General features: G+C 38.4%; 1 protein-coding gene, 2 long non-coding RNA genes and 2 pseudogenes across 3 annotated transcripts; 4 read left to right on the top strand and 1 right to left on the bottom strand.

Annotated features, from left to right (window-relative positions):
* The first annotated feature begins 1,800 nt into the window (after positions 1-1,800).
* Positions 1,801-5,511, top strand: LOC113580358 (toll-like receptor 13; annotated as a pseudogene).
* Positions 5,512-11,211: 5,700 nt separating this feature from the next.
* On the top strand, positions 11,212-14,206 carry LOC145652040 (uncharacterized). Its single transcript, XR_014118220.1, has 3 exons — positions 11,212-11,470; positions 11,657-11,717; positions 14,075-14,206. It is a non-coding gene; the product is annotated as an uncharacterized LOC145652040 (long non-coding RNA).
* Positions 12,563-16,740, bottom strand: hpxb (hemopexin b). Its single transcript, XM_027014861.3, has 10 exons — positions 16,605-16,740; positions 16,209-16,231; positions 15,900-16,016; positions 15,261-15,424; positions 14,586-14,739; positions 14,102-14,314; positions 13,906-13,989; positions 13,670-13,800; positions 13,329-13,476; positions 12,563-12,894 (listed from the first exon to the last, which is right to left on the bottom strand). The coding sequence occupies exons 1-10, from the start codon at positions 16,667-16,669 to the stop codon at positions 12,668-12,670; spliced, it is 1,326 nt and encodes a 441-aa protein (XP_026870662.3). The 5' UTR covers positions 16,670-16,740; the 3' UTR covers positions 12,563-12,667.
* A 646-nt stretch (positions 16,741-17,386) lies between these two features.
* On the top strand, positions 17,387-18,839 carry LOC145652039 (uncharacterized). The gene is made up of 3 exons (XR_014118219.1): positions 17,387-17,550; positions 17,849-18,011; positions 18,470-18,839. It is a non-coding gene; the product is annotated as an uncharacterized LOC145652039 (long non-coding RNA).
* Positions 18,840-19,224: 385 nt separating this feature from the next.
* On the top strand, positions 19,225-20,964 carry LOC113580362 (toll-like receptor 13; annotated as a pseudogene).
* The last annotated feature ends 702 nt before the right edge of the window (positions 20,965-21,666 follow it).

The following is a 21,666-nucleotide window of genomic DNA, read 5'->3' as shown; positions in this document are numbered from 1 at the left end:
TAGAACCTGATCAAATACTCCTAAGTAATTTTGTAATGAAAATGTAATTGGCCAAGCTGTCACTGTGTGGGAGAGACCAAGCTCCTTTTTCCTACTGGTGTAATATCATCTATGTGAGAGCACCTACTAGATTACACAGATTAATACTAGATTACAAAAATAAAACTCATTTTTTTGGCTGGCATTCTCCTCTCACAATCCTAGTCTGCCTAGGTGACCAAAGGTGCACATGTTCTTCTACATGTAGTACAAAAGAAATGGCCTACAGTAGAGGTGTTGCAGTGTTGTACTGAAATGCTTGTTTAAACCTGGCTGAGATGTGTCCTCTCATGTGGTCAAATGTATTTGCCTCCACAAGCAACGCAATGGTTGAAAATACAATCTGCTCAACCTAACAAGTGTCTACAATAACTAATGAAAAGAAATGTCCCTTATACTTTAAGTTTAACTATGCTATTGGTTACATTTATAATACTGAATTTTCCTCTTATAGTTTATCAACATTATAGATCACACTCCAGATCTGACTTCACGTCAATATATTTGTGGGATATATTTCAGTAATGGTATTTCATTGTATGATGTTAACAAATGATCTTTATATGTTGATAATGATGAACATATAAAGAACTCGTGTAAACAAAGAGCAAATGCATTCTTCTCTGTTCTGCTGAAAGTGAGTCTCTGGAAAAGGTGCTCTTTAGCCAAAGAGGAATGAGGAATTAATTAACTTTCTAGTTTCTCAGTAACAAAGACCAAACATTTTAATTAAGGATAACTTAGTCTGACTGATCACCTATCATATTGTAAGAAAACTACCAAAAGTAACTGCAGCTGACATTTTTTGGGGGGTGGGGTGGGGGTGCAATTGCAATCCATCCATCCAAGCTACTCCTGTTCTACCAAAGTGGGGGAACACAGACTTTTACTCAGGCTTGTGATTACCCAGTCCTGGCTGTCATTAAACACAAATGTAAGCTAGTATCAAAACTTTATTAACAATTTGTATAGAGGAAATATTAGAAATATTTTTTTAGATAAAAGAGGCTCAGATAAACAAAATATAAACAGAATTACGTAAAATATAATGAGCAGTTGGTATTAACTAGAATACATGCTAAGACTTTTACCTGGAAATAAACAGAACTTTACCTAGTATGTATAGAAGATCATAAGATGGAGCTGTATTAAACCTGCTCACAGCTCCAAGAAACTTTACCTTACTCCCCACAAACTACCACCACAAACAAATCATATGGATTACACTGCAGAAATACAGAAAACTATCACAATAAATAGAAATATATGCCCAAGGGATGAAAAGAACAAAATTGCAACTATGCCGATCTATGTTTTTGTCTTACGTAATCCTTTTGCAGAAAATATGCTAGGATAAAAGTCATGCAAAAATACAGGGGCTGGCACCTGGTTACCAATAACACTGGAGGAAAAATAGGAACACAGCTCAGCTGTTTCATGAGCCACTGAGTGAACAAAACCTTCAGCCTGGTTTGTACCTACTGTGGTTGTAGATGTGCCATTGGCTGCATGGCTAAAGGGATGTACATGCTGCCTTCGTGTAGTGTTTAAGGGACATATGTGTCTGCCCGCTTTACACCATTTAGCTTTTTTTAAAATCCAAAGCGATTTACAATTACGACTGAGTACAACTTGAGCCATTGCGGATTAAGGGCCTTGATCAGGGGCCCAACAGTGGCAACTTGGAACCAGCAACCTTTAGATTACAAGGCAAGTACCTTAAGCACTGACCATACTGCCTTCATGTAGTGTTTAAGGGGCATGGATGCCACCACCTTCTCTGTTTCTCAGCCCATGTCAGTAAATGTTGCTATGCATTCATCAGCAACAGCTACATTCTAACCAGCTCCATGAGGTTTGACTGTGCGTGATCATTGTGTGTGCTTACAGTGTGAACTTAACTTGTGCTTACACAGTGAACTTAATGGCTCTCCGGTACTCTCATCAAACTCACATGAGATGGCTGTTCTCGGAACGTTACTATTAAAGGTGTTGGCTACCAAATGATCAAGGTCCTATAACCCTGATGGCTTCCAAGTTAATTTACTGAGAAAATATAGACCATGAGATGTTTTTGTTTGTTTGCTTTTTTTCTCCAAATGCATGACAGCCAAGTAAATACAGTTTACTGATATCATCATAGACCAATAACAGATGGGGTAGCTGCGGCTGGTTGAAAGGTCCAGTTCTGTAATGTTTGAGAATAGTCTGTGGTTTTCCACTAGAAGTGTCAGTGATGCCTTTTATAGATCTTAATTTGCAAAAGAGATGAATGTACTTCCTGAATAGCCTGTCATTTCTGAGTTTGGAACTGCAATAGGATTATTACAGAAAAAACTCTAAATTTTGTATAACAATTTCTTTTTTAAAATTTTTTAAAATAAGAGAATAATAATAATGTTCTGTAATAAGAAGGTTTTGCTCCTGTACCTTCTTTTCTAGAAATGAAAACCAGTTTCTACAGTGCTTGCTCTTTCTGTGCTGTCTTATTCACCACATATGCTGTTTTCTATACCCTCCATTCTCCATCGAAACCTTGTACTGGATGGAAGGACATTTAGACCTGACATTTATTTGCTATTTAGTGAGGTGGCGGTCAGGGCTCTGTACAGGAAACTGGAGTTACTCCACCCCATACCCATCTAGCCCTGACTTTATGGACCTTGCTTTGTGTACAGGGCCAGATTCATGCTGGAGCAGACTTTCATACTTCCCCCATAATGTATTTTCATGCTGTAGCATTAACATTAGCCTTCACTGGAACTGAGGGACCTAACTCAATCTCTGAAAAACAGCTCCAGGTGATTATCCCTCCTCTACCAAACAGGTAAACTGACCCTGGACTGTGACTATGTCTCGGACTCTGGATATGCCCCTAATAAATCTCACTCTTCTCTGCACGTGTCCGCCTCCTTACTGCTCACAGTTACACTAAGAGATAAAATTTAGTAAAATAATTTTAGAAAACCTGAAAACTGAATGCTCTCTCATTTTACATATTTTTTTTTTCCCTTAAATTAATATAATGAAGGCTGCTTAATATCTGAAATGTAGATTACATGGAGTAACATCCTTAGTGGGATATAAAAGGAGTATCAATAGTATGATCTTTGGTTTACTTTCATTGCTTTCAACCACAAGAGATGCCACAATTCACTAAGGTCATGTATATAAACAGGAAGTGAATCACACTTGTTGCCTTCATTTGTGGTAAGAGAGTTGGACTTGTTACAGCATGGAATCAACATTAATTAAAGGTAGGGTAGTTTTATTAACATCTGTGAATGCATCTCTTTAAAATATTTGCTCTGTTTAAATGTTTAAATTGAATTACATAGTAGTAAAATGTTTTTGACATTCACAGTTAATATATAATATATACACATATGAACTGTCCCTCTCTGTCTTCCCTAATAACTACTTGTTCATTTCTTGCAATGTAAATGACTGGTTTCTTTTTTTTTTAAATAATAAAATATGTTATTTAAATAGCATAAACAACATAATTAAAATTTATCAGACATGCCCATGGAATGAGAAGAAACAAGCTATAGCCTCAAATTCAGTGTCACTGATGTTACATTTTTCTGATTTGCAATCTGGTGAAGAAATTCTGATAGAAAGAATTTTGACTTTCAAAGAAGATAAAACTCTACATGTCAAGTTAATTTGTATGTATCAGAAACAGGTCATTCACATGCCAACATTTCTTCTTAAAGCATTGTTCCTCTTTGTTCATTCTGCTTTACTGCCACATACAAGTTGCTATGATCACTGCCTTCTTTGTGGAAAACTGTAACATAAGGGGTTCTCCAACAAATCCAGCACATTTGATGGTCATTTGTACCAAGAGGGCAATTAAGAGTCTTGGATATTTCCTACAACAAGATATCAAAGATAAAGGGGAATGATTTGGTGCATTTATCCTCTCTTACAAATCTAAATATTTTATCTAATATACTCCAGGACATAGAAGAGGGGGTATCCAGGAGTTAGGTGGCTTTGCACGAATTGAATATTGCATTCAACACAATCTAACCACAATCTAACAAGATACAACATATTGAAGCACATGCATTTGAAGGATTATTAAGTTTGATTGAACTTGACTTGCAGTCTAACAAGATTACCCAGACTTCAGTAAGGCACCTATTTTCTCAAAACTTCTAAAGTTACAGCATCTTTTATTAAGTAACAATTACATATCTTACTCATCCCAGAAGAGTCTTGATGAGCCAACCTTTGCATCATTAACATCATTAGAAAGTCTAGCCATTCATAGTCAAGGGATTGGGAATATTCCTGTAAACTTCCTGGAGGGACTCAAGGGTTTAAATGTATTATTTGCTGGTAGATTGAATATAAACTCTCTACATCCTTGTACCTTTACCTACACCCCTAGCCTGAGATATCTTGACCTCAGTAAAAATTAACTGTCGTCACTTTCTCCAGAAACATTTTTGCCAGTTAAAAAACTCTACAGACTTGTCATGATCAAAACTAGGCTACAATCATTGGACTTTGTAGTGCTGGTAAACCTTACTGATTTATATTTTTTGTTTTTAAGACAAAACGTGATTAGCAGTCATCAACAAGACTGTAATTGACTTGCTTTAAAAATGGATATATCTCGATCTTGAACAAAATGTTTCTCATGTGACTGCACCAATGTGTGGTTCATTAACTGGACAATACATAACAAAAATTTGCAAGTTTTAAATGCTGACCTACTTCAAGTGCACTTGCCCATCGACTGTCCGAGGAAGTAAACTTTGGGATTTTGATCTGAACTCCTGCAATGTATGTGGGATTTTGTTGTTTCATTTGCACTACCTGCTCAGTGCTTTTTTTGATCACTTGACACGGCAGGTTGTCTATGCTTACTATCTTTTCCTGGTTTTCCTCTATGACAGCAAGCAGCACAGAAAGCAAAGGCCTAATGGTTTCCACCATGACGCTTTCATTTCCTACCACACCCATGATGAACTGTGGATTCTCAACGAGCTGTTACCTGTACTGTAGGGATAGCAGGGCTGGAGGCTGTGCCTGCATCACAGGGACTTCCAGCCAGGAAAACCCATCATAGATAATATTGTAGATGGAATCTACAACAGTCATAAGGCCGTCTGTGTAATCAGTCGTCACTACCTGCGGAGTGAGTGGTGTTCCAGAGAGATCCAGGTGACCAGTTTCAGACACTTCAATGAGAAGACAGATGTTCTTATCCTGGTTTTCCTGGAGGACATTCCAGCCCATCAGCTGTCTCCATATTACAGGATGAGGAGTGTAATTAAAAAACAAACATAACTCAGTTGGCCCAAACCAGGTAAAGACACTCAGGTCTTCTGGAAGGAACTGAGAGTTGCTCTAGAAACCCGAAGAACGTCGGAAGGGGGTGTTAATAAAAAAATAAGACTTACCTTAAGTGCCCAAAACCAGGAGAGGACATACAAGTTTTCTGGCAGAAACTGAGAGTGACTCTTGAGACTTAGAAGACTTGTGAGCAGTGTTGATTTTCTGGTAACTGATTTAATCTTGCATCATAGAGCAGTGGTACATTGCACAGTACATTATTTGACACACACAGGATTGCTTTGGTTTTCTATGTTTCTTATCCAAATGACCTTTAAAAGGGGATTACAGCACTTTGGTTGTTATCTCTTTTTTGGGGGGCAGGAGGTGTCTTTAGTCATTTTCTACTTTTTCTGATGATTATGTCTGTCTACATGTATTATTATTTGTTTACACAAAATCTTTTGACCTGTTATAGAAATGCTATAGAAACTAAAAATCAAATGACTTCTGTTTCATACGTCACTATTATGCTGAATGTTTGTGCCTGTAATGTGTGGTGGCCAGAGTGCCGCAGGGCGCGAGGCAGGACGCACAGACTTCCTCGACAGGGACGAACATTTATTAATGCTTGAAGTAACCATCAGAAGATAGGCACACTGGTCATAAAGAGATGGAAATGGTCAGCAACATGACTCTGGCATTTAAATGATGCTCAGTTGCTATTATGGGGCCCAAAGTGTGCCAAAAAATATCCTCCGCACCATTACACCTCCACCACCACCCTGAACCTTTGATACAAAGCAGGATGAGTCCATACTTTTATGACAAATTCTGACCCTACAATCTGAATGTCGCAGCGGAAATCGAGACTCATCAGACTGGTATGGTCTTCTGCTGCTGTAACCCATCTGTATCAAGGTTTGATGTGATGTACATCCAGAGATGGTCTTCTGCATACCTTGGTTGTAATGAGAGGTTATTTGAGTTTGTGTTGCCTTTCAATCAGCATGAACCAGATTGGCTATTTTCTTCTGACCTCTGGCATCAACAAGGCATTTTTGCTCAGAGAATTACTGCTCACTGGAGCAGTTTAGCAGGTGTACCTAATAATAAAAATCATTTAAAAAAAAATCAAACAAAATATCATTTAAAGTAATAATTTATATGTGAAACACCTCATGAACCTAATTTTAGAAGGATGAATACCCTCCACAAGGGGGAACTAAAACCCCCACAGTTCTGTTGGGATGCCGTGTAGGAGTGGTGTTTTGCATCGATGTGTAATCTTGATAAGTGAATGCAGCAGGTCAGGTTCTTTTCATATCATAATAAATGAAACATTATTTGTTTATTTATTTATTTGTTTGTTTATTTTATTTACTTCACAAGGCCCCCTGTTAACCTTAAAATATCCAAAATCAAACTAAACTATAAAACTTGTGACACTTTAACACATGTGAGTTTGGAATGGCACCAGGAGTGTTACAGAAAAAAAAAAACTCATCAATGAGTTTACCTTATTAATTCAATCTATGTTGATGAGTAACAATGCTGTTCTGTAAATAACTAAAAATGTTCTTAATTATATTTCTCTTGAAGTGAAATACAGCTTCTGCAAAGATTCTTCTTCCCATTGAGGGACAACAGATCTACATAGCTTACACGTTCATGAACACTGCATATATTTTTCAGCTCCTGGCACACACATGCCTCCTGCTAATGTTGTTGCCTCATACGTGGTGCTGCAGTACCTCACCCACAAATGGGTGTCTTAGTTATTTAATATTTATTTTTGTTATTATTTTATATTAATCTTTACTCATTTCAGACCAAGATATTCCAGTTTACTAAGAGTTGCATATCACTCGCCTTATGCAATTTTATGTTGGAGAAAACCAAAATACTGATTAAAGATAGCATATATAATCATTTATATTATAGTGTATTGTGCTTTGAGAGGTGCACTATGCATGTATATAGTTCTCTTATTTTCTGAATTGCCATTCCAACAGTTCTTAACTCTAACCTGATATTGCTATCACATTTTTTCAAAGTTTGGGATTGTCGAATGCAGAACTATGAATTAGCTATTGTGCAACTGAAAAGGAAAACAATATGTCCCCTGTCTAAGGTACAACTGTCTAAGGTACAGCTGTCTAAGGTACAACTGTCTAAGGTACAACTGTCTAAGGTGCAACTGTCTAAGGTGCAACTGTCTAAGGTACAACTGTCTAAGGTGCAACTGTCTAAGGTGCAACTGTCTAAGGTGCAACTGTCTAAGGTACAACTGTCTAAGGTGCAACTGTCTAAGGTGCAACTGTCTAAGGTGCAACTGTCTAAGGTACAACTGTCTAAGGTGCAACTGTCTAAGGTGCAACTGTCTAAGGTACAACTGTCTAAGGTACAACTGTCTAAGGTACAACTGTCTAAGGTGCAACTGTCTAAGGTGCAACTGTCTAAGGTGCAACTGTCTAAGGTGCAACTGTCTAAGGTACAACTGTCTAAGGTACAACTGTCTAAGGTGCAACTGTCTAAGGTGCAACTGTCTAAGGTGCAACTGTCTAAGGTACAACTGTCTAAGGTGCAACTGTCTAAGGTGCAACTGTCTAAGGTGCAACTGTCTAAGGTGCAACTGTCTAAGGTACAACTGTCTAAGGTGCAACTGTCTAAGGTGCAACTGTCTAAGGTGCAACTGTCTAAGGTGCAACTGTCTAAGGTACAACTGTCTAAGGTGCAACTGTCTAAGGTGCAACTGTCTAAGGTGCAACTGTCTAAGGTACAACTGTCTAAGGTGCAACTGTCTAAGGTACAACTGTCTAAGGTGCAACTGTCTAAGGTGCAACTGTCTAAGGTGCAACTATCTAAGGTGCAACTGTCTAAGGTACAACTGTCTAAGGTACAACTGTCTAAGGTGCAACTGTCTAAGGTACAACTGTCTAAGGTACAACTGTCTAAGGTGCAACTGTCTAAGGTGCAACTGTCTAAGGTGCAACTGTCTAAGGTACAACTGTCTAAGGTGCAACTGTCTAAGGTACAACTGTCTAAGGTGCAACTGTCTAAGGTGCAACTGTCTAAGGTACAACTGTCTAAGGTACAACTGTCTAAGGTGCAACTGTCTAAGGTACAACTGTCTAAGGTGCAACTGTCTAAGGTGCAACTGTCTAAGGTGCAACTGTCTAAGGTGCAACTGTCTAAGGTGCAACTGTCTAAGGTGCAACTGTCTAAGGTGCAACTGTCTAAGGTGCAACTGTCTAAGGTACAACTGTCTAAGGTGCAACTGTCTAAGGTACAACTGTCTAAGGTGCAACTGTCTAAGGTGCAACTGTCTAAGGTACAACTGTCTAAGGTGCAACTGTCTAAGGTGCAACTGTCTAAGGTGCAACTGTCTAAGGTACAACTGTCTAAGGTGCAACTGTCTAAGGTGCAACTGTCTAAGGTGCAACTGTCTAAGGTACAACTGTCTAAGGTGCAACTGTCTAAGGTGCAACTGTCTAAGGTGCAACTGTCTAAGGTGCAACTGTCTAAGGTACAACTGTCTAAGGTGCAACTGTCTAAGGTGCAACTGTCTAAGGTGCAACTGTCTAAGGTGCAACTGTCTAAGGTACAACTGTCTAAGGTGCAACTGTCTAAGGTACAACTGTCTAAGGTGCAACTGTCTAAGGTGCAACTGTCTAAGGTGCAACTGTCTAAGGTGCAACTGTCTAAGATGCAACTGTCTAAGGTACAACTGTCTAAGGTACAACTGTCTAAGGTGCAACTGTCTAAGGTGCAACTGTCTAAGGTACAACTGTGTAAGGTACAACTGTCTAAGGTGCAACTGTCTAAGGTACAACTGTCTAAGGTGCAACTGTCTAAGGTGCAACTGTCTAAGGTGCAACTGTCTAAGGTACAACTGTCTAAGGTGCAACTGTCTAAGGTGCAACTGTCTAAGGTGCAACTGTCTAAGGTACAACTGTCTAAGGTACAACTGTCTAAGGTGCAACTGTCTAAGGTGCAACTGTCTAAGGTGCAACTGTCTAAGGTACAACTGTCTAAGGTGCAACTGTCTAAGGTGCAACTGTCTAAGGTGCAACTGTCTAAGGTACAACTGTCTAAGGTGCAACTGTCTAAGGTGCAACTGTCTAAGGTGCAACTGTCTAAGGTACAACTGTCTAAGGTGCAACTGTCTAAGGTGCAACTGTCTAAGGTGCAACTGTCTAAGGTGCAACTGTCTAAGGTGCAACTGTCTAAGGTACAACTGTCTAAGGTGCAACTGTCTAAGGTACAACTGTCTAAGGTGCAACTGTGTAAGGTGCAACTGTCTAAGGTGCAACTGTCTAAGGTACAACTGTCTAAGGTACAACTGTCTAAGGTGCAACTGTCTAAGGTGCAACTGTCTAAGGTACAACTGTCTAAGGTACAACTGTCTAAGGTGCAACTGTCTAAGGTACAACTGTCTAAGGTGCAACTGTCTAAGGTGCAACTGTCTAAGGTGCAACTGTCTAAGGTGCAACTGTCTAAGGTGCAACTGTCTAAGGTGCAACTGTCTAAGGTGCAACTGTCTAAGGTGCAACTGTCTAAGGTGCAACTGTCTAAGGTGCAACTGTCTAAGGTGCAACTGTCTAAGGTACAACTGTCTAAGGTGCAACTGTCTAAGGTGCAACTGTCTAAGGTACAACTGTCTAAGGTACAACTGTCTAAGGTGCAACTGTCTAAGGTGCAACTGTCTAAGGTGCAACTGTCTAAGGTACAACTGTCTAAGGTACAACTGTCTAAGGTGCAACTGTCTAAGGTGCAACTGTCTAAGGTGCAACTGTCTAAGGTGCAACTGTCTAAGGTGCAACTGTCTAAGGTACAACTGTCTAAGGTGCAACTGTCTAAGGTGCAACTGTCTAAGGTGCAACTGTCTAAGGTACAACTGTCTAAGGTGCAACTGTCTAAGGTGCAACTGTCTAAGGTACAACTGTCTAAGGTGCAACTGTCTAAGGTGCAACTGTCTAAGGTGCAACTGTCTAAGGTACAACTGTCTAAGGTGCAACTGTCTAAGGTGCAACTGTCTAAGGTGCAACTGTCTAAGGTACAACTGTCTAAGGTGCAACTGTCTAAGGTGCAACTGTCTAAGGTACAACTGTCTAAGGTACAACTGTCTAAGGTCTTGTCCTCACAAAGAACCATGAGTGTAACTCACGATGATGCCAGCATCATTTAACAATAGGAGTGGAAAAGAGCCTGGTGGATCCTTTCCTCTGGGTGGAAAAAAATGGCCAAATGCTCTTCCTGTTGATCAGATGCTCTTCCTGTTGATCAGATGCTCTTCCTGTTGATCAGATGCTCTTCCTGTTAATCAGATGCTCTTCCTGTTGATCAGATGCTTTTCCTGTTGATCAGATGCTCTTCCTGTTAATCAGATGCTCTTCCTGTTGATCAGATGCTCTTCCTGTTGATCAGATGCTCTTCCTGTTGATCAGATGCTCTTCCTGTTGATCAGATGCTCTCCCCATTGCTCATAGCAACGTTACCCAGTCTTGGGCACCTTTTAGTGTAGAATTTTTCTCCAGGCCTGTTCATCTAGCCTAAAATGTTGCATGAAATGCCGTTCAGAAACAATGTGGTTGCTAGTGTGATGCATCTTGGGGGAAGATATATATTAGGTGAAGATATAATTGGGTAAAAATCTTTAAAAACCACTCTTCTGATAGATATTAAAATTATATACTTGGGTTCATGAACTGATGCTCAGAAAATAAAGGTCTGCACAGTGCGATGTCCTTCTTTGATTTTACCACAAGATGGCACTGTAGTTTATTTTTTATTGTCTGTAAAACTAGTTGCTAAGCTATAGTTGAGGGGGAAGTGAAATAACAAACCACTATGATTGTGTCAGAGTAGCAGAGGATGTTCAATAAATTGTTTTAACATCCTAGAGATTCTTTTTGCAAACATAAGCTATAACACAGTTTAAAAGCAAAGAACAAGGTGCAGGTTTACTGATGTAATGTGGCCTCTGTGTTCATTTAGACCCCAAAAAGTTTTAAATGAAAGTTTGAATATTAACTGGATGTAAAAGGAGTGTTGATAAGACTGTGACCTCTGATTTAGTTTAGTTGCTTTGAATGTTTGCAGCATCATCCAAGCACGGACCCTTTTAAGATACCAGGTAATCCAAAAGCTTGGGTATGTTAACTACTATTGATTTCTTATCCAGATTTGTTAGATTTTAATGATCAAATCAGTTTTTCAAACTGCTTTGAACAAAATGCTTTGCTTAAAATGCCGCAGTTAATTACAAAATGGAACTGTATCTTTAATTACTTTCTGTGTCACTAACGTTACATTTTTTTAGGTAATCTGAAGAAGGAAAGACCACTAAATATAAGTAAAGTTACCTCTGATTTCCAACAAAGGTAAAATGTTACATTTGACTATAATAACTCATCCATGTTAGAGATATACAGCCTATATACCCGCATTTCACCTTCTGCACACACTCTATCTCTCTTACTGGTATACTACTTCAAACATGTCACTGTGATTTGTGCTTTTTTTGTGGAAACTGTAACATAAGGGGTTCATATCCAGGAAATGTGATGGCCCTTTGGAATAAGAGAACAATTAATGCTGTACCAGAAAACCTACCCTACCTGTTAAGAGTCTTGGATATTTGCCAAAACTGATCAGCCATTTCTTGAAATCAATGTTTGTTGATTAGAACTTTTTTTAATAAGCATATGGCTTGTACTGTTTTCATCAGCTGAAGGGAGAACAGGTTTGAGGGTTATGTTGGTGCCAGGCAAACCAGTCATGGATAATATTGTGGGCTTTATGGCATCCACAAGACCATCTGTGTGACCAGTCGTCACTACCTGGAGAGTGAGTGGTGTACCAGAGAAATCCAGGTGGCAGGCGGCTCTGACAGTATCATTTATTAACTATGCTTAATGGTGGTATTTTTTAGACTTAGATTCTTTATAGTGTTTGTTTATTTGGTGGCAACAGCTCCACATGGAGCCTAATTAAGGATATTGAGGATATTGAACATATTGGCTTCATTGTGAGTTTCTGATTTCTACATTTTTAGAAAGTACAGTTTGCTTTACAAAGTTGGGTTAAATAAGCATGCAGTTGTTCAAATACATGCACATCATTATGGTGCCATTAACTAAAATGGAGATTTATTATTCTCATTTTTGTTCCTGATTTCTTTAGTATTTGAAATATTTTTTTTTAATAAAGAAAGATAAAAAAAAAGTGGCAAATAAAAAATGCTATTTATTAAAAGTACCATTTTCAATTTGACATTTAGAAAGAAGTGCAGAAATGTGCTTTTTGTATTTTGCATGCACAGTAATTCTTCTTAGTCCTCACAGCCAAATATTCTAGGTGGGAACTTCTGGGCTACTGGACTGATCTTGCTCACAGCCAGGACTTTAGGAGTCTGGTACAAATAATACTCTGGGCCAACAAATAGCTTCACACCCTCGCTGTCACATGTGGCTGCATCCACTTTATGAATGGGGAGTGATGCCTCGCTCTTAACAGCTCTTGGGGTTGCGGTCAGATCGATATCGATCATCTTTTGACCTGCCAGGGGGAAAAAAGTAAAACGTCTAAAATGTATCCATGAAGTAATAGTTCACACAAATGTTCTAAAGTGGTGAACAGTGAGTAGGTGCTGACAGGGAACAGCTAGTGTCACCTTTATCATTCTACTAGTGTTAATACAGTACTGGCACTGGTAGCACCTTCTGGTGGAATATTATTTAAAAATGACTTAAAAATGATCTGCAGCTGTTTGTTTATTTATATTTTAATCAAATTACTATTCATTATATGTAGCACAGCACATAATTTTAATCATATGAAGAATGTAACCTTTTGATGTGTTCATAATGTAAAATAACATTTAATAAATATTATTTTATATGATATAAATTTAATATAAATTTATATGAATATAAATATTTAATATAAACGTTCCTTAATACAAAATGCCGATGAAGGCCATTGGGACTTACCTTGAATAATGTGAGCAACATGTTGATCTGCACATACAAATGCAGCGTCCACAGGTCCCTGTATGCCCAGCTCCTCTGTCACAGATTTAGGGTAGCCCTCTATAAGAGTGTAATGTGCTGCTGACTTGTAGATATATATTTGACCTCCCTGTCAAACATGAATGAATTTCATGGTTAACTGGACTGAAGCATTGTCCTTTAGGAGTCAACATTAATAAGACTGATTCATGGATAAAAGTATTTTGCTCGGACTGCTTAATTAAACTGAAAATGCACCAGGCTTTCATGACCACCTTTGGCCTGTTATGCAAACCTGAAAAGCAGTCTTTTTTTTCCTTCACCTGGATAATGTACATATTGTCACCATAAGAGAAAACTGCATCTACAGCTCCTGACACCTCCTTCCAAGATCTTGTAATGGGAAAGTGGTGAATACCATCACGGGGTGTGTCCAGTCTAATGTACATGCTCCCTGTTTGTGTGGAGTGTGAACACAGATGTGAGAGGAAAGAAAGATTTCATATTGAATTCTTATTTATCTGCAATCAGAGGCACTCATGTAGGAAATCATAATCACCTGTGAATGCATATGATTTCCCCATTCTGTCTGTGGTTATGGCATCAAGTTTACAGCGTGGCTTTCTGTGTGCTTCCCCATGGCCTGCATTAGAATTTTACACACAAACAAGAATACACATTCCTGGAAATGTAATTGACTTTCATGAGCCACAAAATATTTTCTCTAGCTGCTTCACAACACATCGACCACTTACCAAAGTTTGGGCACGTCATGAAGTAGTGCCTAGCGTCCTTGGGATAAGCTCCTGATACGTCTCCGGACACTGGATGGAATCTGGTGAAGTTGTTGCCATGGAAACAGTAGTAGTGCTCAACCCAGCGGAGCACAGACGTGCAGTTGGGCAGGTGATTCCACTCCTTCTTTTTCACTGTCTTGGTCTTGATGTCAAAGCTGTACACATCACTTCCTGAGCAATTATCACATTGCCATTATCACACTGCCCATATTTAGATTAAATAAATTTCAGGTTAGGCACTTAAATCTCTATTCAAAGGAGGAGTTAGTAGAAAACTAATTCCTTTAAGCATTTGACAGACAACACCTGTGCATCGACCCCTATATATGTCCACCCTTGTCTTTTAAGTGCAACTTCCTTACACTTACAGTTAAGGCCAAAACTAAAGCCCATTGAAAATACTGAGACCAGATACAAAACATTTAAGAGTCTCATTATTCACCCTTGAAGAACAAGACAGAGTTGGTGGTGCACTCTCTTTTGGGGCACTCCACCGCTGCATCCAGGTGGCTGGGGATTCCTGGGAAAACCTGCTGGATATTCACTGGGAAGCCTTTCTCCAGAGTTTGTTGGTAGTAGCTAAACACCATGTCATCCTGTGGCACATTGATACCATTCTATCAAACTCATAGTTTCTGCAGTGAAAGCATGTGTGTTGGCTGACAGTCATCATAATATGGTTATTTAGATTTTAGAGAACTAAATCTATTGCAACCTGTCCCAGTTATTGAAATTTTGAAATATTTACTAATGCTGCACTAAATGCACATGCACATGAGTTTATATATGTTGGTTATATAAAAATATATTTATCCATGATTATGTAATACTTTCATATGTAGCAACATATTTTCATATATTGTTCAACTACAGATCTTATTCTCTATAAATAAGTTTATTATTATGAGGTACCATGTAGATTAAGGAACTATTATTTAAATTTAATTGTGAAATACACATGCTAATGTCACATATTTACTACCCACACACCACATATTTGTTTTTAAAGATTATTTTAAAGATTTTAAATATGGCATATGTTCTAAGAAGACTTTTTTGCATGGTGCTAGGATTTAAAATATACTGTTTGGTTATGATAAATTTTACTGCAGAATACCAAAAAGAAGAAGATGTGGTCATGGGCTTGTGGCTCATCCTCATCTTTACTGTGCATGCGGAAGGCTGCATCCACGTGAGCCAGATGATGATATTCATCTAGTTCCTGGAATGTACCATTCGCAAGCTGAGCAGGGCCGGAGAAACCCTTCCATAAATGGTCACCTGTGTAGATTAAAGTCACCTGTTTAGTTACACTCACAGGGTCTGTAAGTGATTACATTTTTTTGAAGATGATCAAATCTTTGCTATTGCAATTTACCCTGCCAACCTATTTGCAAAAACAAACACGCATAGCAATTTTTTCAGTCAAAGCCATTAATCTGAAGTCCACAAATTTGTTCTTAAGCTACTTCCTAATGCAGAAATGCCTCTATCAGTGGGATTCAGGTTTAAGTCACGGATTTTCCATGTGCCATGCATAGCAACTGACTGCATTTTCACTGGGATGGAACAACAACCTTCACCCTCTTCTTCCCAATGCACTTACCTCTTAGCTGCTGAGTAGATTGAATAGTGGAGTGACTAGATGTGAGTACTGTCCTCTGATGTTATAGTGGTGATTAAAACTGTGTGGTGTTGTGTAATATAAACTAATAATAAAAAATATGAATAAATGTGGTGTAAAATTACTAGGAACCTTTGAAAAAGAATATGTTTCCTTTCTCATCGGGTGTAATAGCGTCAAACTCGACACCATCACAGCGGTCAAACTTGGCATCATAATGAGTTTCTTCAGGATGCTCCTTGGGCTGATCTAAACAATAGCATTTTCTAAATTAATTCTTCAAAAATCATTTAAATTGTATGTAAAATGTAGCTTTGCTTTTGTGATATTTGACAGTTATCAAATATCTATGGACAGTTTCTGAAAATAATTGGCTACCCCCACCAAAACCACCACTAATTAATTAAATAAAGAAATAAAAATTGGTAGAAATGTATATACCTGCCATTATAACATCATGGTGGCTGTAATATAAAGAGATCCATTAATAAAATGTAGTAGTTAATAAAATATGTTGGTATTGCATTGCCATCTTACAAATGACAGATACTTTTAAGCAAAAAGGAGACTGAAGAAACATGACTCATCCTGATAGCAGTGAAAAAAAAAAACACATTGAGTTGCACAGCTGACTTTGACCTCAGTCTGTCTGCATTATTGATCGAATGCTACCCTGTATGACCTAACAAACTAAACAGAGAGATAGAAAATCAAGCTTATGGATCTAAAGTACAGCATAACATAAGAGAATTCAGGCTAAAGCTGTGGTGATGAATCTTGTTGTGGTGTTTCAGGAAAGCACCTCTGTTTAGTACAGGTCTGGTGAGGATTACTCACGTTGGCGCTGTATGGGTTTGGATCACAACCAAGAACCCCAACAGGAGCCTCACGAGCAGCTTCATGATGAGCAGTCCAATCGATACAAATCAGCTGTGATCAGTAAAAGTTACTCAAACAGGAGAAGGACTTTTATGCCGGTCCTCTGGAAGGGCGGGAGCTATGTGGGTGGCTCTGGAATAATTTGGTCACACAATTTACCATCAGAACAGGACAGAGCAAGGGTGAAAAGTCCCTTTTTGCAAAATTTTGGGGATTTGGCAATCAGCAATCAGGCCACTAGCAATATATAGCTATATAAACTAGCAATTAAATTGTTTTTAAATGATATATATCATTATATTTATATATTTATAAATTATAATTATAATTATATAATGACTGTGATTTAAATAAATGAAATCAGACTGGGAAAGTTTCAGTGTCCAGATGTTTTGGCAAGATGCCAAAACTGATAGAGAGCAGCTGCTGAAATCAACAAACCAATCAAACTAACACTCAACACCTTGCTGTGTAATAGAATGTATAACAAGACTGAGAAGTTCTGAAAGGTGGTGTGTATCCAGGTGCACACTCTCTCTATTGACAAACACCATGCAAAGGACACAATGGCACAATCCACACATGTAATTCTTGAAGGGTGATACAAAGTCCAAAATCCAAATGACAGTTCAAACCAAGCAAACAAAACTAACAGGAGTGTCCACAGTCATAGTCAAAAGCACCCCTCCCCCCCGCCAATCTGAAACGTTGTCTTCAGAAAGACAGATGGAACACCTCATTATAGAAGCACTCCACTTCAGGAGAACTAGATATTATCAATTATAACCAGTCTTGTTGTCTTCCTATAGGAGAGTGACGTGTCTTTCAGAAAGTCCACTTCTGTGTGCGACTATAGGTGTTTAGGTATGGGCAGGGGCTGAAGCAGACCAGCAGGAAGCTGAAGGTGAGAGCAAGAAGTAGCACATATAAGATGTACCTGTGCCAGTAGAAGGTTACTTATCAGGTGTGTGGCACGCTGGATGCCAGGGTGACTGCAGCTGCAGGGGAGGTATGCGCCCATTGCCCTTACTGGGTTGGAAAGAAACAGGGATACAGATTAGAGCCAGCAGACATTCAGGGATGCAGGTTTCATACCCTGAGACATCCGTATGTCCTGTGACATACTCCATGTCGCGGTGGTGGGAAAAGATGAGAAAACAGTGCTCAGCCAAGTGTCGCCACTCTTCATATTTCCCATGTAGTGAGGTTCCTGGAGTAGAAGGCCAATGGGTGAAGCTTCTCTGTGGTGCCCTGGCACAGCCCCTACCCCTTCTCAGAGCAATCCGTCTGGACCATCTGGAGTCAGGCTGTTAGGATGGGGCAGAGGTGAAGTGCTCTTTGAGGTCCTGGCATGTTAAATATATGGTATATATATATGACCGTTTATTGCATAATAATAATTGAATGCAATTTATCTTTTCTTTATTTGATGTTCTATATCTCTTATATGTGTGTTTGTGAAATTTCTCAATGTTCAATGTTCAGAATCTGTCATTTGGCTGTATCATTTTGTGACTGGATAGCTACAGCCAAGATGCATGGGCACTCAGTGTAGTTCATTCTAGTAAGACATTCAGTATAAATGATAAAAAACAGTAAAACAAAGGGTCAAGTGAACAAATTATAACTAGCTGTGTACCTTTTATGAATGACCTGACTGAATAAAGGGGAGTCATATGTATTATTTGCTCTTGAAAAGTTCATATCATGGTTGAGTGTGTTCAAATGGTGCATCCATAACTTATGATTAATACATAATTGGACAGCATATAAATATTTCTTCATATCTCTTGACAAATTAAAACATTTCCATTGTTTTGCAGGTTAACTGAAGTGGAAAAAGAAAAATCTATCTTGGATAATCCAACTACCTAATCGAGATATATCATGTCCTAAGATAACCATTTTTGTAGACCAAACTAGCTGTAATATAATTGTCTGACCTTTTATAATTGCTCACTTATAAACCATATTAAGAACATGCCATCTACAAAGGGAAACATTTCTCTAAAGACTTGCATCTTCTTGTTCCTGTTGGTAACCATTTCCAAACATGTTATGGATTCTTTGTTAAAAACTGCAAGGTTCTAGGGTCTTTAAGATACTCTCCAAATCTGACAGTGTTTTGTACTAAGAAAGGCCTCACTACTGTTCCCAAGAACCTACCTTACAGAGCAAGAGTACTGGATATTTCCAAAAATGAGATCTCAGTAGTGCAAAAAGAGGATGTGGTGCACTTGTCCTTTCTCACCAATCTGAATATGTCACATAATCAGAATAAATATATAGAGGAAGGTGTGTTCAAGAGTTTGGTGGATTTGCAGTATCTGGCTCTTGCCCATAACAAACTTACCACCTTATCTGACAGACTCTTTCATAATCTGTCTAACCTGACTTTGCTACTTCAGAAATGTAAAAAAAACTCATTTTGAATGGGATACAAATGACAATAAAGGAGATGAAGACATTGCTGCAGTCATTTAACTCTTCACTAGGTTTACCACAAACTCTTCAGTTGCGACTTAACAAAGTCACTTCGGTATCAGAAGAAGAACTAAAATTCTGTAGCAGTGTGGCAATGTTAGACTTCTCTGATAACCAACTCCAAGACATAACTATGTGGGCGTTTATATCAATGAATAAAAAAGGACCCTGAATCTGTCCCACAACAAACTGAATAGTGTTCCTGCTGCCATTAGAAAGGTTTCCACTATGGAAATTTTAGACCTCAGTCATAACTAATTTAACATGCTTAGATTTTTTACATCTTGATAAATTGTTAACACTTCATATTTACAGAAACAATCTGAAGGTTCTTTCAAGAGCTTAAGAGTCTAAAATCCCTCATTATTAGTTCAAACAAACTGCTAAGTATAAAAGGCTATTTCAAGAGTGGTCTTTCCAAATTGTAGTATTTACAGTTGGCAAGTTCTATACATAAAGGAGATTTTGGATATTTACACAGTTTAGCACGACTAGATTTAGATGACAATCAAATACAAAATATAGAAATTGGTACATTTAATGGATTAACTAATTTAAAATTCCTCAACCTGCAGTCAAATAAAATCACCCAGACAGTAGTGAATGCTTCTATTTTCTAAGGACATTTAAAAGCTCTTGAGTTAAACAACAACCTTATCTTTTACGAAAGCCAAAAGAGTCTTAGTGAGCCCCCTTTTACACCACTAACATCTCTGGAGTCCCTAAGTATTTACAATCAAGGCCATGAGGGAATGACAAATATCCCCTTTAATTTTTTGGATGGACTGGCTATTTTAAAGACATTCAAGGCAAGAAATCTCAATATCAACTCTGTACATCCTCTTACATTTACTAAAACTCCTAATCTTACACTCCTGGACCTCCACAAAAACGAACTGATTTCACTCTCCTCTGATGCATTTCTGCCTGTTCAGTACCTTACTAGACTTTATATGACTAAAACAGGGTTACAGTCAATTGACTTCCTTATGCAAGCAAACATTACCAAAAGTCAGATGTTAAAGCTTCAAAACAATACCCTATCACTCATTAATGAGATTGTGATAGCCTCCCTCCCTAAGTTATTTTATCTCAATCTGGAAGGAAATTATTTCTGTTGTGATTGTGCCAATGCTTGGTTCGTTAATTGGACATTAAGCAACAATGACACGCAGGTTTCAAATGCAGAGCAGTTCAAATACAATTACCCACCCAAACTCAGAGGACAAAAACTTATTGAGTTTGACATCAAGTTATGCATTGTAGATGTAGGATTTCTCTGTTTTATTTCCGCTACTGCTTTAGTCTTTCTGATATTTCTCAGTTCTTTTCTCTACCACTTCTTCAAAAGGCGGGTCGTCTGTGCCTACTATATTTTGCGGTCATTTCTCTATGACAGCAAATATCACAGAAAGCAAAACACTTATGACTTCCAGTATGATGCTTTTATTTCCTACAACACCCATGATGCACTGTGGGTTATGAGCGAGCTGTTACCCCAGCTAGAGGGAGAGCAGGACTGGAGGTTGTGTCTGCACCACAGGGACTTCCAGCCTGTTAAACCCATCATAGATAATATTATAGACAGCATCTATGGCAGCCGCAAAACCATTTGTGTGATTAGTCGCCATTACCTGCAGAGTGAGTGGTGTTCCAGAGAGATGCAGGTGGCCAGTTTCAGACTCTGTCTCCATACTACAGGATGAGGAGTGTAATTAAAAAACAAACAAAGCTCAGTTGGCCCAAACCAGGTAAAGACACTCAGGTCTTCTGGAAGAAACTGAGAGTTGCTATAGAAACCCTAAGAACCTCAGAAGGTGGTCTTATTCTTTGAACGTAAAGTTTGTTGCTTTTCTCCAGGCTAATGTTAACCTGTCTGCATTTGCATAAAAGTCTGAGCCTGTGAAGGTATAAATGCAAAGGCAAAAATCCTTAAGGAAAGGACTAAAAACTTTGTTCTCTTGCTGTATTGTATTAATTTTAATATCTTAATAAGACATTTTAATGGCCTAATAATTTTTCAATTCTTTTTTTGAAGAATTGCTTAATAAATTGCCATAACATTTTCTCTCAGTAAAAATAAATTTGGATCATGCAGATTGTTTTGAAGAGCTGCATAATTCATAGTTCAATCCTCAGTTATATTTTTTATAGAGCTTTGTTGTTATACACTGTAACATCTGAGAAATATATATTAAATTATTGTGAACTGTGTGAACAAGAACAAAGGCCAGGTCAAATGCAAAGGGACTCTTACTCCTCTTTTTTCAGCTTTGAGTTCTGCCACCATGGTAGTCTTCCAGAATTAAAGCTACTGTAAGTGATGTTCACAGTTCTTTGAATTCTGCCTGCTTTGTAGTCTCCCACAGTTAAAGCTAACTGATGTTCACACTAATTTCTGATAGGTTTAGGACTCTTAAGGAATCCACCGCATCCCTTCCCTTGGCTGCCCAATGAAGAGGGTTCCCTCTTGAGTCCTCCCATCCTTAATCTGCCCAGCGTGTGTTTGCTGGCCACTGTTGCTCATTATGGATCT

The sequence above is a fragment of the Electrophorus electricus genome, chromosome 18, assembly GCF_041902795.1.
Source record: "Electrophorus electricus isolate QZ-2024a chromosome 18, ASM4190279v1, whole genome shotgun sequence".
NCBI classification, from domain to species: domain Eukaryota; kingdom Metazoa; phylum Chordata; class Actinopteri; order Gymnotiformes; family Gymnotidae; genus Electrophorus; species Electrophorus electricus.
This window is presented reverse-complemented; position numbering and strand designations above follow the sequence as displayed.